This window comes from Macrobrachium nipponense, chromosome 1 (assembly GCF_015104395.2).
Source record: "Macrobrachium nipponense isolate FS-2020 chromosome 1, ASM1510439v2, whole genome shotgun sequence".
Classification (NCBI taxonomy): Eukaryota; Metazoa; Arthropoda; class Malacostraca; order Decapoda; family Palaemonidae; genus Macrobrachium; species Macrobrachium nipponense.
Genome location: NC_087200.1, coordinates 86,442,162 through 86,454,661, shown reverse-complemented (window position 1 = coordinate 86,454,661; position 12,500 = coordinate 86,442,162). Strand labels below are relative to the sequence as shown.

The 12,500-nt window shown below is 35.2% G+C and overlaps 1 protein-coding gene across 3 annotated transcripts in view; it reads left to right on the top strand.

Moving 5' to 3' along the window:
- The window catches only part of LOC135219431 (uncharacterized), a 751,318-nt gene that overhangs the window by 408,272 nt on the left and 330,546 nt on the right, over positions 1-12,500 (top strand). For 2 of the 3 annotated variants that reach the window (XM_064256210.1, XM_064256209.1), the window contains 2 exons: positions 5,903-6,040; positions 7,239-7,412. The exons of the other annotated variant lie outside the window; for it this stretch is intronic. In XM_064256210.1, coding sequence (XP_064112280.1) covers positions 5,903-6,040; positions 7,239-7,412 — 312 coding nt within the window. The remainder of the gene's footprint in view (positions 1-5,902; positions 6,041-7,238; positions 7,413-12,500) is intronic. 3 annotated transcript variants of the gene reach the window in all.

Here is a 12,500-nt window from a genome sequence, read left to right as displayed (position 1 = left end):
ACTCTTAGCTATACCACCATGTCTACAAATTAAGATGAGCATTATCCAGAGGCAGTAATCATCTGTAACAGCTCTCCTAACATGTAAGGAACCAACAAGCATTGTCTAAATGCTAGCACTTATCTATATCTTTTCATTATTTTAATATCTATATCTCTTCATTATTTTTATATGAATTGTATGCTACTGTCCATGGATCCCACCTACTACAATGTGGGATTCAATTATGTAACTACTTGGTGAATTGGATACATAAAAATGACATTTTTATAATAAAACAAGATTTTATGTATACTCACCAAGTACACAGTCCGGTCCCGAATTATGCGTGTTCGAATTGTGCGATTCCCCTTTTATGCGGTCACTAGTTCTCAAAAATAGATTTTCTGTTTCTGCGAAGCCACTCAAATTCTGCGAGTCACGCGCTGCAAAACATATAAAATCTGTTGCCTTTTCAAGTAATTTAGATGGGGGGTGGGGTTGGTGTTGCTGGTATCTGAGAGAAGGGTGAGGGGAATGCTTGGAGGAAAAAAATTATTATTCCTCCAAGGGGCAATGCAAGAGAAAGATTTCCTGCTCAGCCATTAGCTAAGACAGAAGGCTCTGCCTCACGCATTTGTGACATCATAGTGCAGTGTGTATGAATGATCATTGCCATACGTATTATTCAGATCTACGAAGTGTATTCTGATCATCCGCAGATTTGATCATTTATTTTTTTCTATTGTGGAAATAGGATTTGATGAAAAGGACTAGTAAAAGTAATTAACAGAGAAGCAGATATGTTTGAGAGAGAGGGAGAGAATCACAATCTAAACTTCAAGAAACTGTCATTTTGTATTGAATTTTGAATTTTTATCATTTATTTTTAAGAAATTGTAATTTCATATCAAATTTTGAATTTTTAAGAGAGAGAGAGAGAGAATCATTCGATCTAAAATTTTCAAGAAACTGTCATTTCATGTTGAATTTTGAATTTATATAATTTTTTTAAAGAAATTATAATTTCATATCAAATTTTGAATTTTCATAATTTTTTTGTCGTAGAATAAATTTATATGAAAAGGATTACATAGTGAATGTGCTGGGCAAATAAACTGACAGGTGCTCGTAACCATGTTTGTTAGGCCTAACGGGAGTGAAGACTTGCATGATCTGCTAGTCCCCAAAACCTCAAATGGTTCACAAAGCCTTCCTTCATTAGAAGAACTCTTCACAGAGGATGAGATAGAGGAGTTTGAAGGTTTTTTGGCAGAGGATAGGTAGAGGAAATTCCATCCAAAAGATTTTTTTGTTTTTAAAGGAAATAACTGTATCGTACAGTATACTTGCACCCAATGGTGTCATTGTTTATATGTGGGAGTTTTCACCATCCTGTGTGTAATTTAAAACTTTTTCAAGTTATTAAAATCTTTTTAATGTTTAATTTATCCATAAGAATTATTTCATACTAGAAAAAATTACAGTATAGTACATAGAGAGTATTGGAAATGGGTAGCACAGTAGTACCTCGACATACGAAAGGCTCAACTTATGTAAAACTTGAGATACGAAAGCAAATACGAAGATTTTTTTGGCTCTACATACGAAAATAGTTCAGGTTAGGAAAGGTTGTTGCTGTAAAGTCCTGAGATTCGCCCAGACCACCGAGAACAATTTTAAAACTCGCGCGCCGCCAACTTAGTAAACTCGCCACCATCCTCCCGCTCTCCCATTGGTTTCTGATGCTAGTCACCCCGTAAGATCCTGCTCTCCTATTGGTCAGTATCTACCCCTTGTGCTCTATGTATTCTGTTGGTAAAAGGATGCTGTAAATTGATAAACTTATTCATGCAATACATTTAATAAAAAAAAAACATTAGGTAAAGATAGAATAAAGAATAGAAATGAATGGTTATTATACTGTTTGGTAGTTTCTGTAGTTGAAGAGAGATAATGAAAATATGATAACTGAACGTACTGTGTGCTAGGTGAAAGTGGTTGCTTGGCGATCGTTCGGTACCGTAAGTGCTGCACGTAAACAGAAGTTTGGAAGCTTTTTTTTTTTTTTTTTTTTTTTTTTTTTTTTTTTATTATTATAGTTTATGGTTACTTAAAAATTATTTGAAATGAGTACATGCAATACATTTAATCAAAAAAATTGTGAATTAGATATAAAATATAAAATAAATCAGACTGCTATCATCGAAGCCAACAAATACGTATTTTCTAGAATTCTTCTTCTGTTTTAATATTACGTATATGTTTCATTATAGCTGTCAGTAGCTCGGTATCTCCATTAAGTAGAGATAGAATAAAGAATAGAAATGAATGGTTATTATACTGTTTGGTAGTTTCATTAGTAGAAGAGAGATAATGAAAATTTATGGCTTACTGTGTGCTAGGAAAAGTGATTGCTTGGAGATCGTTCGGTACTCGTAAGTGCTGAATGTAAACAAATGGTGGGAAGGTTTTTTTTTTTTTTTTGCATATTATAGTTAATGATTAATTAATAATTATTTGAAATGAGTACATACTGTGATTATTTATACATTTTATTGGCATATTCTAAGCTTTTAGCTTCTTAGGTTTAGATGTCAGAATCATAGACTAGGTTACAGTAGCAACTGCTAACATAGGCTAGGTTTATTGCTAAGGGACATATGCTAAAGTCCTAATATATGCAGTAAAAATGGGGTTGAACATTACATGCAGTTGAATATTACTCAAGTATGTACAGTATTTTGCCTTTTTGGAGCCATATTTCTTCCGTCGGATCGGCGTCGTAACCCTAGAACATGTGTTATAAGCTTGGAAATATAATTTTACATGTAAAATGTGGTTAAAGATACGAAAAGCTCATGATACGAAGGCCGCCTCAGAACGGATTAATTTTGTATGTCGAGGTACCACTGTATAAAAAAGATTGACTTGGTAAGTTGCCATTTGCCTTGGCCCTAATGGAATTATTCCCATAAGGTATGTGTTTCTAAATCTGCGAATTTCCAATTCTGCGAGACCGTGGATCGACCAAATTCTCACATAATTGGGGACCGTACTGTAATTACATGATCAGAGCCCTCCCTCCCCTCTCATGGATAGGAGGGCATAAACTGATTTTCAGTGCTGAGTTGGTTCCTCTCTCCCCTAGAAGGGGGCAGGGTATCGCCTAGCCAAAACAATATATAGCAAGCACTACTGCCAATTTTGAAATTCTAGCCACTGACTGATAAAATCTGTAGCTATGTAACTACTTGGTAAGTATACATAAAATATTTTATTATAAAAATGTCATTTTTATTTTATAATCTGCCGAAATCTCATTGGCATGAAAGCGAACGCTATATAATTGAAAGGTAAGTATTTTAGAAAAAATATTAACTTACTGGATGGGCATGATCATGTACATAAAGGTATGATGATATCTCTTAGAGTACTGAACAGACCACTTCTGGTGAAAATAAATATTTCATGCCATACAGTTTGAACAGATTTTGCCAGCAAAATGTTCAAATCACTCCAATGGGCCATAAATTACTTTTAGAAACTCTTACACCAACCCTAGTACCTCAGTACAGGATAGAGGGAAATCAGTATGACTTGAAATTTAATTGGGGAATGTACTGCACTTCCCCATTCCTGGATGTCTTTGTATGTATTTGCCAATAATTATACCTAGCGATTGCTGTTGGTTTTAGTTATTAACTTTTACAGTAGTATGTCATCTATAATTGTAATTTTGAAAACCAAAGCACTAAGATATAGAAAAAAATATGCACTATACCTCACTAAAAGGCACTGTATCTCTCCTTCTCAGTACGTCTCGTAAATATTTTACCATGAATATACTCAGAACTTTAAACATGTTGAACTTGGTAAAATTAGCATATTTTTCATGAGTGTCCCTTGGAAAGTACAGACAATAATTTTTTAGAGTTTTTTCTTATATGTACCATGTGCATATCAGTATCTTCCTATTTTCATTGATGTACATTTCTTTAAGGGGGCCGGCCGGAACCCTTATATATGGGGGTATAGGGCGAAAAATGCAAAGTCATGAAAAAATTCATGGAGCTTCATATGGCAATTGAGAATACGTGTACAAAATATTTCGTCAAAATTCCTCTTACTTTCGTAGTTACAGGGTAATTAGTTAACGTAACTCAATAAGCCTAAAACATTGATCCGTACAAGAAAATGCAATATTTCTTCTATTATCGTAAATTTTGATAATTATTGTCAAAGAAATTGGGAGAAATGGCATCTGTAGACATTCCCCGAGTCAAGAAGGGAGACTTCACTTCAGTCAGCTACCAAGTCCAACCATCAGTGCGAGCACAAACTTCAAGTAGTTTACACGTTCGATTTCACCTCTGACATTCGCTTGCTTTTACGTATGTTTATGTATGTTTCGGCAAGAATTTCATCATGCCAATGAGGAAAAGACAAGGAAATCATCTCACTAACATACAGACGAAGAAAAATCGCTCAAGTATTATTACAGAATATCATAATATACGCGTAGTTAGTGAAGAGAGAGGGGAGGGTTGCGTAGTAACGCCCCCGTCTTGCCTGACAGCACACGTCACACTGTGCCCAAGGCTACAATCTTTGAGCAAAGAGATCTTCATTTATGATAAATAACAAAGTTTTGGTTTTTTAATACCCAAAATGGAATATGAAATTCATAATAATCATGAGTTATTAAATTGTCTTTGTAAAAAGAGAGTACACCTTCGAGTTTCACCTCTGACATTCTCTTGCATTTATGTTTGTTTATCTTTGTTTCGGCAAGAATTTCATCATGCCAAAGAGGAAAATACAAGGAAAACATCTCGGTAACATACAGAAGAAGAAAATTCGCTGTAATAAGCCGAGTTAGTGAAGGGGGGAGAGAGAGTTGCGTAGGAAGGAGTGCCCCATCTTGCCACAAGCAGTGGCCCAGGCTACGATATATGAGCAAAGGAATCATCATTTATGATTAAATTATGATAAATAAAATAGTTTTGGTTTATTAATAGACAAAAAAGAAATATACATTCATAATAATCATTATTTATTAACATTGTCTTTATAGAAATACGAAGGAAAACTTTGAACGCCGTATCTCAAAACTATATACTTATTGACCTTCAAAATCTATCTTCTCACTTAGTTTTAAAGTTATAACATTGGAATTTGGTATATATAACTTAGAAAGGCATTATAGAACAATCAAATAGAGCCCTTTTTTCCAATTATTGTTTCGTCTTTTTTTTATAAATTTTTTTTCTCGTGATTTATAGGGTTTATTTTTTTACCATATTTAAAAATTAATATCTAGCAAAAAAATGACTTTTAGAAAAAAACTCCTCATTCGATTGGAGGTCTACATCAGGTCTATATATGGTAGTAATCCTAGGTCTTAATATTAAATATCAAGGGAGGAGATAGAATTTGAAAAATGGTTATTTTCGGGATAAATCGCTCTGGCGTCACAAAACCGAAGGTCAGAGGTGAAAATCATAAGCGGTTTGGAGATGTCCCAAATCACCTTATTAAGTGGTATGAATATCAAAGTCTTGTCCTTAAAAAATGGCATTAGTCGGCCGGCCCCCTTAAATTGGCTTACCATAAAATTTGATTAGTCTAGGAGTGTGCTTAGAATATATTTTAGCCTGGACTGTAAGGGTTAAATTAAGTATTTATAGTTTTATCTGATTATTAATGTGTCTAATTAAAATTGTCATCAAGCCAGTACATAATCTTATTGTACCTAATGTGAGGGTTTTGAGCTTTTTTGCTGATCACCATGTTCTTGATTACCTCACTAAATTGTTTAAACTAAATACTGGTGCCCTTATGTACAGTGCTCAGGTGAGTGATATTTTAAAGCAGTTAGGTAGACCACTTTATTGTATAGTACAGCATTCCATTTTTACAGATGCCAAAACTAGTGAAATCAAGGACGACAATGACCAAGATGACCAAAACAATATTGTCTCTGTCATTTCTCAGTCTGAAAATGTTGATCCAGAATCTTTGTCACCAGATTCAGCTGCTCAGGCATGCTCTTCTAAAGGTAATGAAAAGTTTTAGGAACTTGAGATAGATAGCTCATGATGTATGGTGCAAAAATTTGTCAAGTTTATTAGGCGGTAGAATTACATTGTAATAATTTTATTGTATTTGCTGTTAAAACCTGTTGTAGACTAGATGACGTGATTTCAGTTTGAAACCTTTGGCTGCTAGTGTCCTTGGTTCAGGTTATGAATATCTCTACATAAAATTATCTTCTTTATGCTCAGATTCTTATTTACACAAACCCTTGTCACTGAGATTCAGATATTAGCAAGATTTAGTTTTTGTAAGGCCAGGCAAGGCTGAGGGTTTGTGGTTTAGACGTATGGCAGTCTGTGAGATAGTATTATAGGAAGTTTGAGAGGAAAGGGAAAGAGTTGTATGTTGTGCATGTTCTTAAACCTTATGATAACAGGTAGAGATTAAATACGGCTCATGGTTAGGATTTAGTTAATTTTTGCCTTCTCCCTTATTTTCACCCAGCATGACATTTTTCACATGCACAGTAGTTTTTAAGCTTGATCTTAACCAGAGAGTCCTCAGTGTATGTAAAAGTTTATATTTTATTTATCCCTAAATCCACTGATAGGTGGTGAAAGGGTTGACTACTCTTGTAGAAGTCTGGTTCCACCTGTGACTATTTAGATTGATGTAGATGCACTACTATTTTATGTTGCTCCTGTGTTTGGGAGTGGCCTCCATCCTTCCTGTGTTAGATGTCACTTAGCCTTTACCCTTCTTGATAGTTTCCTTTTTCCAAAATCCTATATATCTTGTTTTGTATCCTTTATTCTCATTTATGTTTTGGATTAGGCGAGTGTCTTTTTTGTAATATTCACTTACTTGTAGTTAGTCTCATTGACTTGTAAGGGATATAGTATTCCACTATATTTTAATTTCAGTTCTCATTAAATAGGTTTAGTAATTATAAGGGAGTAAAATAAGGATTCATATACATTACAAGTTTGTTATTAAATGCAACATTAAAATATTGCAATTACGTAGTTATTGGTGAACAGACTTAGTACAATGTATGTAGTGTGTGTCTATATTGTACCTGTATTCTGTAGTACAGTAATACTTTGATTTATGAGAGTTTTGAGTTACAGTGTTGTATTTGAATGGTTATTGGGTATGTTATTTGAAAGATATTTCAGAACATGTCTTTTAAATTCTTTTGTCTTTCTGCCTTCCTGTAGGTGAACGTCCAAGAATCTGGGTATCATCTTCATTATTTGATAAGAAAAATGCATCAAAGTCTGTAGATAAAATTCCCATTGATGTTGAGCCTCATGCTACCAAGTCTGTACGCCCACACATTAGGACTCAGAAAAGTTTCAATAAAGAAAAATGCCTCTTTGCCCTGAAACAAGGTAAATCAAAATGTAAAATTAATTTTACTTTCATGATTTTTAGGCATAAATGGTTGTATTGCAATACACTCCCTGAACACCTGAATTAGCCATGGTCACTGACCAGCCCAAACTATATCCCCACAGATTTATCCACAAAGTGGGTAATTTAACTCAATGCTACCAACGCTGCAGGTAAAATCTAGTCAAATGAGTTACCTGTGTTCCCATTGGCAGCGCTGCTGCAAATACTGGCCACTAGAGGACAAGAACCTCAATTGTTTTCTGTTTGTGGTGATGTTAGGAAGTGTCTTGCAACATGCGAACGTTTTTAGCCTTTAGCCCGACCTCCACATATATATTTGGCCTTGGAATTCTGGATTACGACCTTGGCATTGTATTACGACTACTACGCTCCTGGTTTTTGCTCCGGTATTTTTTATTTTTTTTTATTGATTTGGATCTTCTTACGGTATTGACCTGGCTTGAACTGGCCTTGAGATGGACAAGCTACATAAAGAAACACCGTCAGCCAGTGCCTCTACTTCTGCTTCATCTGCCACGCAAGCTGCTGCCGGAGATGTTGGAGCTCATCTGTCTTGCTCTGCATGCAAGCGGAGGATGAGCACCCTCAAAAATGACAGACATTCCTTATGTATTACTTGTAGGAAGGTTCAGTGCTGCATCAGACAGGTGTGAGGAATGTAGATATTTGTTGTCAGAACAAATGAAAGATTACTTAAAACAAAGAATATCTTTAGCTTCTTAAAGCAAACAGAAGGCAGGCGTAGAAACACAAGCAGTAGGTAAGAAAGCAGTGGATTTAGAGCTATTTAGAATATTAGAGGGCAGATTGTCATCCAGCATTCTAAGTTATTTACTAATTTAAAGAATAAGCTAACTGAGAGTAAGGATAGTGGTAGTGACAGCAGTGTAAGTGATGCTAATCGCTCTTTTTCAGCCCTCTCGCCTGTTCTAGAACCAGCCCTAATGGGTGCCCAGGGGTCATGGAGACCCGCAAGCCTCAAAAGTAGGATCTGTTGGCCCATCCAGCAGGGAGCAGGCAGTGTTGGCAGCAGTTTTCCCTCTTCCCCCTCAAGGTGTAAGTTCTTAGGTTGATGTAAATTTAGGTCAGATACAGACAAGTAGGGATGATAGGTTACATAGTGTTCAGGAAGAGAAGTGCAGGTTTCTTCGGGTTCGAAGTTTGTTGTATTTTCTAGTGTGCCAGTTAGTCTTTAGAGGCATCTTTGGTTTTATTTCCTTCTTTGAGTTCATTGCAACAGAAGGTTTCTACATCCATGGTTGGTTATTCAGAGGTGGTTTCGGGTTTGTCGGGTTCTGAAGTGTTGAATAGTGATCCTTCGCCTTCGAAGGTTCTTTTACCCTCTGGATAGATTTCATTCATCTTGCAATGATGGCAATTCTGGTGATCAGGTTCTCAATTTGACTGCATGCACAGTATGGTAATTATTAATGTTGGCTAATTCTCTCGGTTCGATGCGTATAGACTTATAATAATTCAGTACGAAAAGAAATTGAATAACATTAACAACAGTTAGCCTAAGGTACACAAATTGTACACGAAATGAGAATCAGATTCGGTCCAACTTCAGCATTATAATAGTATTATATGTATCCTCATAATATCGTAGTATAAATACTAACATAGCGTGCAGTTTTCTTTTACCTTTGGAATTGGCTGATGGCGATACGAGTTTTGTCACCGTATGTAACGCATTCTTGCCCTAATTGGCTAGCTATGGCTAACGTAACAGCTCTTCCCCACTTGAGGGGGAAAAATGCAAAGTCATGATAAAATTCAAAGACCATCGTATGGCAATATAGAATGCATATACGAAATATTTCGTCAAAATTCCTCTTACTTTCGTAGTTACTGGGTAATTAGTAAACGTAACTCAATAAGCCAAAACATTGATCCATACAAGGAAATTAAATATTTCTTCTGTTATTGTGAATTTTGATAATTACTGTGGGGCATCGCTTAATCGCGGATCAGCAATCACGTATTCAGTCATTCACAGGTTTTTTCTTGGAACGCTTCTCTTGCTATATCGCTGGTATGAATTGCAGCATCGCAGGACGAACGTGTTGCGTATGCGATGTTTATCGGTAGGCTAAGCCTTGACCACTGTCCGATAATCACCAACATACATGAAACAACTCACATTATGATATTAACTGACAATAAAAGTAATAAAACTATTCTCACCTTATATATTATTGGTATATCTTCATAATAAATAGCCTATTCATTGGTAAGCTAAACCTGGTTGCAGTGTGATAACCACCAACATACATGAACAGATTCACACTATGACATTAACCCTTAAACGCCGAAACGGTATTTTAAAAATCGTCTCCCATATACCGGCGGCGTTCGCAAGTGAGCGCCGAAGCCGAAAAAATGTTTTTTAAAAAAATCACAGCACGCTTAGTTTTCAAGATTAAGAGTTCATTTTTTGGCTCCTTTTTATGTCATTGCCTGAAGTTTAGTATGCAACCATCAGAAATAAAAAAAAATGTCATACTCATATATAAATATTGGGATATATGACAGCAAAAAAAATTTCATATATAATTGTATACAAATCGCGCTGTGAGCAAAACGGTTAAAGCTAACGAGTTAATTTTTTTTCGTTGTATTGTACACTAAATTGCGATAATTTTGGTATATAACACATTGTAAAACGATCGAGGCAACACAGAAAATATTATGACAAAATGATGCATGAATTCGTAACGCGCAAACAAAAAAAAGATGTTTTCAAAAATTCACCATAGATCGAAATATTGTGCTAGAGACTTCCCTTTTGTTGCAAAATGAAGGTAATTGATTGAATATTACTAGACTGTAAGTGTTGTAGCTTACAATTCCAGTTTTTGACCATTTCGGTCGAGTTAAAGTTGACCAAAGGACGAATTTTTTTCTATATCGTTATTTATATGAAAATATTTCAAAACTGATAAAAGCTACAACCATAGGTTGTTGTTTGTGTATTCTACATGAAATTGCACACATTTTCATATATAAAACTTTACGTAACGTCTAATTTAAAATGGTGCAAACATTACGACAATTGGACAAAAAAATTTATGATTTTTTCGGAAGAGTTACTGCGCAGACGTAAGGAAAAAGTTTATTTCATAAATTCACCAGAAATCGAAATATTGTGTTAGAGACTTCCAATTTGTTGCAAAATAAAGGTAAACATATGAATATTACTAGAATGTAATAGTTTTAGCTTACAATTGCATTTTTTTACCATTTCGGTAGTGTCAAAGTTGACCGAAGGGTGAAATTTTGGCACTTATCGTTATGTATATGAAAATATTTCAAAACTGATAAAAGCTATAGCCATGGGTTGTTTGTTGTTGTATTCTATATGAAATTGCACACATTTTTGTATATAATACTTTGTGTAACGGTTAATTTAAAATGGTTGCAAACATTACGACATTCGGACGAAAAAATTTCTGATTTTTTTCGGAAGAATTACCGCGCGGACGTAAGGATTTTTTTTTTTTTTTTTTTTTTTCAATAAATTCACCATAAATCAAAATATTGTGCTAGAGACTTCCAATTTATTGCAAAATAAAGGTAAATGATTGAATATTACTAGAATGTAAAAGTTTTAGCTTACAATTGCGTTTTTTTACCATTTCGGTCGAGTCAAAGTTGACCGAAGGTTTAAATTTTGGCACTTATCGTTATTTATATGAAAATATTTCAAAACTGATAAAATCTACAACCATGGGTTGTTTTTAGTTGTATTCTACATGAAATTGCGCACATTTCCATATATAAAATTTTATGTAACGGCTAATTTAAAATGGTGCAAACATTACGACAATCGGACAAAAAAAATTTGAGATTTTTTCGGAAGAGTTACTGCGCGGATGTAAGGAAAACGTTTTTTTCATAAATTCACCATAAATCAAAATACTGTGCTAGAGACTTCCAATTTGTTGCAAAATAAAGGTAAATGATTGAATTTTACTAGAATATATGAGTTTTAGCTTACAATTGTGTTTTTCGACCAATTCGGTCGAGTGAAAGTTGACCGAAGGTTGAAATATTAGCACTTATCGTTATTTATATGAAAATATTTCAAAACTAATAAAAGTTACAAGCATGGGTTGTTTTTTGTTGTATTCTACACGAAACTGCGCAAATTTTCATATACAGTAATACTTTGGGTTACGAACCGATTAGTTTACGAATTTTTTAACTTACGAAGTGACGCCCTCATTCTGGAATACGAATTTCGCTTGGAATACGAATGCGCGAATTTCCATCATGGGAGGCCGCTTGATTTGTTTACATCGGATGAGCGTGGGATCTGCGAACGCATTTTTTTCGGCCAAAACTTAACGCCTGCTTTGTTTACACGGATGGAGCGTGGGATCTTGCGAACGCATTTTTTCGGCCAAACTTAACGAGGGTGGTCAGTGACTTCCTCCTACGCATCCCTTGACCCTTTTTAAACCATAACTCTTTCATCTCGCTGGCGGTAAGATTGAACGCATCTGTCCGTGATACGCTCTCAAATTTGCTTAGTGATTTGCGCACGTGTTGTGTTTCCGTGATAGTGCTTATACATTACTATTACCCAAATACTAAAGACAATGGCTCCCAAGATGACGAAGGCAAGCAGCAAGAAGGAAAGCATAAGAAAGAAGGAGATGATTACAGTCGAAATGAAGAAGGAAAATTATCCAAATGCATGATAAGGCGAGTGCGTGAAAGACATTGCAGCATTCTTCAAGCGGTCGCAATCAACGATCTGCACTATTTGAAGAAAAAGGAAGAAATTAAAGCCAGTAAAGCATCAAAAGGTGTCACAGTATTGACGAAACAGCGGCCTTATATTCTCGACGATGTAGAAAATTTGCTCATAGAAAAATATTTTTTCAAAATTGTGAAAGACAACATAGTGTTGCGTAAGCGTAAAATTAGTGATCGTAGTGAACGGTGCTCTCTAGAGAAAGAACCAGAAAGTCTTCCAGAAGTGTTCACGGAGGGAGATTTCCCCCCCAAGCCCTAACCCTCTCCTCCTCACCCTTCCCCTCCTCCCGTCTCCGTCA